This window comes from Sitodiplosis mosellana, unplaced genomic scaffold (genome assembly GCF_009176505.1).
Source record: "Sitodiplosis mosellana isolate CC-2019 unplaced genomic scaffold, AAFC_SMos_1.0 Smas_scaffold_3414, whole genome shotgun sequence".
Taxonomy (NCBI): Eukaryota; Metazoa; Arthropoda; class Insecta; order Diptera; family Cecidomyiidae; genus Sitodiplosis; species Sitodiplosis mosellana.
This window is the reverse complement of record NW_022598656.1, coordinates 1-2,905: the sequence shown is the minus strand read 5'-3', so window position 1 is coordinate 2,905 and position 2,905 is coordinate 1. Positions and strand designations below refer to the sequence as shown.

General features: G+C 36.1%; 1 protein-coding gene across 1 annotated transcript; it reads right to left on the bottom strand.

The window, feature by feature from the left end:
- Positions 1-76: 76 nt before the first annotated feature.
- Positions 77-2,534, bottom strand: LOC129571800 (uncharacterized). The gene is made up of 3 exons (XM_055451651.1): positions 1,008-2,534; positions 604-916; positions 77-539 (listed from the first exon to the last, which is right to left on the bottom strand). Exons 1-3 carry the CDS (start codon positions 2,311-2,313, stop codon positions 176-178), a joined length of 1,983 nt encoding a protein of 660 aa, XP_055307626.1. The 5' UTR covers positions 2,314-2,534; the 3' UTR covers positions 77-175.
- Between the last annotated feature and the right edge of the window lie 371 nt (positions 2,535-2,905).

Sequence of the window (2,905 nt, the reverse complement as noted above, 5' to 3'; positions counted from 1 at the left end):
TGGCTCTTTTCTTTCGTTTTTATGTTATTTTTATTCATTTTTATTACTTTCAAATAAATTTGTCTATATAAAAAAGGGCTTATACTAAAATTCGGTCATATTTAAATGAAAATGGTGTTCGTTAGAAATAAAATGATTAGTAACTTAGAAATTATTTTTAAAATTTATCTTAAATTTATTTGGCTCTTTTTTTTGGTGGTGGTGCAACCGCTGCCGCTGCTTCTTCTTCTACTTCTACTTCTTCTCCTACTTCTACTTCTTCTTCTTCTTCTTCTTCCTCTAGCTCTTGTCCTTCTTCTTCTTCTTCCTCTCCATCGCCTTCGCTTTCGCCTTCTCCTTCCTCTTCTTCTTCATCGAAATCATCATCGTCTGAATCAGCAATAAAATCAGCAAATCGGTCAGCTTCTCGTGCGTCTTCTTGTGCATTTCCATCGTCCACTTCCATCGGTTCACCCTGTTCTTCAGTTTCTTCAAAGAGGTTTTTGCACCACAAGCAAATTTCTGCCATAATATCATCCGGCGACCGTTTTCCTCTGTATCTGAAAAAAAAAAACAATTTTATCAGACAAACTTCATTATACATGGGTATGGCGAGAATACTACCTGATTTCAAATGGAATCGCCGTTTGATGGAACCTTTCGCCTTGCTCGTCCGATTCTGTTGGCGCTTGATCTTCAAAGTACTCCAAATGGTGATGCAGAAAATGTATTTTAAGCGACATGTTTACGCCAATTTTACTGAAATAACCGAGCATTTCAGTTATTTCTGTATCATACTCGGGTGATCTATGCTTTCCTAAATATCCCTTGATGACCTTTTTTACGGCCGACCAGGCTCTTCTTTGTGATGGTTTCAAAATTGCGTCAAACCTCTCGTCTTTTATCAGTTTTCTGATATCGGGACCATTGACAACGCCTAACAGAAAAAAGATTGATTAATTTTAAACATGATTAACATGTGAAATGAGACGAGATATGAAATAAGTAAAAATATATTTGATTCATACCTCCACGCAATTTGCTTTCGCTGATTTTCTTTTTGAAAACGTCTTCTCGCAAAAGTTGCAACACTGAAGCAGCATGACGTCTATTTTTCTTGTTGCCAACAACAGCTTTAATGAAGTTTTTTACAATTCCAAGTTTGACATGAAGATAGGGTAATAATATACTCTCACGTGGCACAAGAGCTTCGTTTTCAACATTAAACTCATGCAATACATGTTTGTCTCTGTTCTGCCACGAATATGTCTGATATTGGTTTCCTTTATATCGTGAGTCCCATTTGCATAGAAAACACATATACTTTGTGTATCCTGTTTGCAGACCACAGAGTATCGCAACCATCTTTAAATCGCAACATATGCGCCATTTATGTTTGTCATAATCCACCAATCGCAAAATCGTGCGTATTTTGTCATACGTTTCTTCGGTCTCAGTATTGTAAGCAATGGGGACCGACGGTTTCGAATTAGTCTTGTGCAACAGCACTGCCTTCAAACTGTTTTTCGAAGAATCAATGAACAGTCGCCAGTCCTCGGCTTTGTAAACAATTCCCATTGCTTGCATTAATTTCTCGACATCGTGACAATACGCATATGTTTTATCAAGTCCAGTCATAAAACATTCCTGTAGACTTTTCTGGCGGCTTCTGTAAGCTGTTATTTTGGTGCCGGGTGCCAAAAGGTTATTTTCTTTGAGAAAAGATGCAAGAGTTTCGACTTTGCGCTGAGATAGTTCCAGTTTGGAAACGATGAAATCAAGTCGATCTTGTGTCAAAAGATTTGGCTGGTTTGAAGCTCCTTCTCCTGGATCGTAAAACGTATAATCAGGTGTTTCTTCTTGAGGACCTGTGGTAGCAGTGACAGCAGTTACACGATCTGGAGTTGGAGCGTTTGGCACAGGAATGATGTCTGAGTGAGGTAGTGGCCTTTGGGCACTCGGAACGGCAAAGTATTCTTTCGATTTTGTATTTTTTACATTCATTCCGCGGACAAAATTACGACATGGATAACAGTTGTTTGGATTGTGCGCTCCCGGATCAGTCCATATCATGGGGGCACCAAAACGCATTTGTGTTTGCTTTTGGTCCATCCATTTCATAAGACCAGTGTAACATGTCATGCACACTGAGTCTGGCACCCAATTCACACCTTCAATTACATCTTGATCGAAATATAGTTTATATGCTTTCTTGAAATCATCACTGATGACACGATTCTTTCTTTCAGCTGATTTTTTTGTTGAGTCTAAGATCGGTGTGAACTCTCCACAAACGTAACAGAAGTTGTTGATGTTTCCTCGGCAACTATCCATTTTTCGATTTAAAAATGTATTTCACAATGTTATGAGATGACGATACGAATGGAATGATACAATTTCGTTGCAAAAAAGGCAATTTTTTACAGTATTGTGTAGATTTTTCGTATATTCCACTGAATGTTACACGAGTTAAATTTAATTGATAATGATATGAGTTTTCACATCTATTTGAGCAAATCAAAATAATATTTTTAGAAAAGAGCACTGTTAGAAATGAATTTCACAATGTTATGACTTTATACTAAATGACAATATGACTGACAGTTACTTGACAGTATACATAACGCATTCCCTATTGAAAAAACACGTTACACATGTTTGTATTCAAACATTTATTTTCAGTTATGAACAAGAAAAAGATGAAAATTTGAAACGAACAATATTTCAAAATAAATAGTCGTCACAAAAGGGAAACATATATCTTTGAATAGTGCTATCAAAGATTTATATATTTTTTTCACTTACGTGTATTGAAATCGAACAAATGTATACGTAAAGTATGTATATATACACACGTTAAACCTCAAATTTATTTGAACGTAATAAAAATGAATAAAAATAACATAAAAACGAAAGAAAAGAGCCA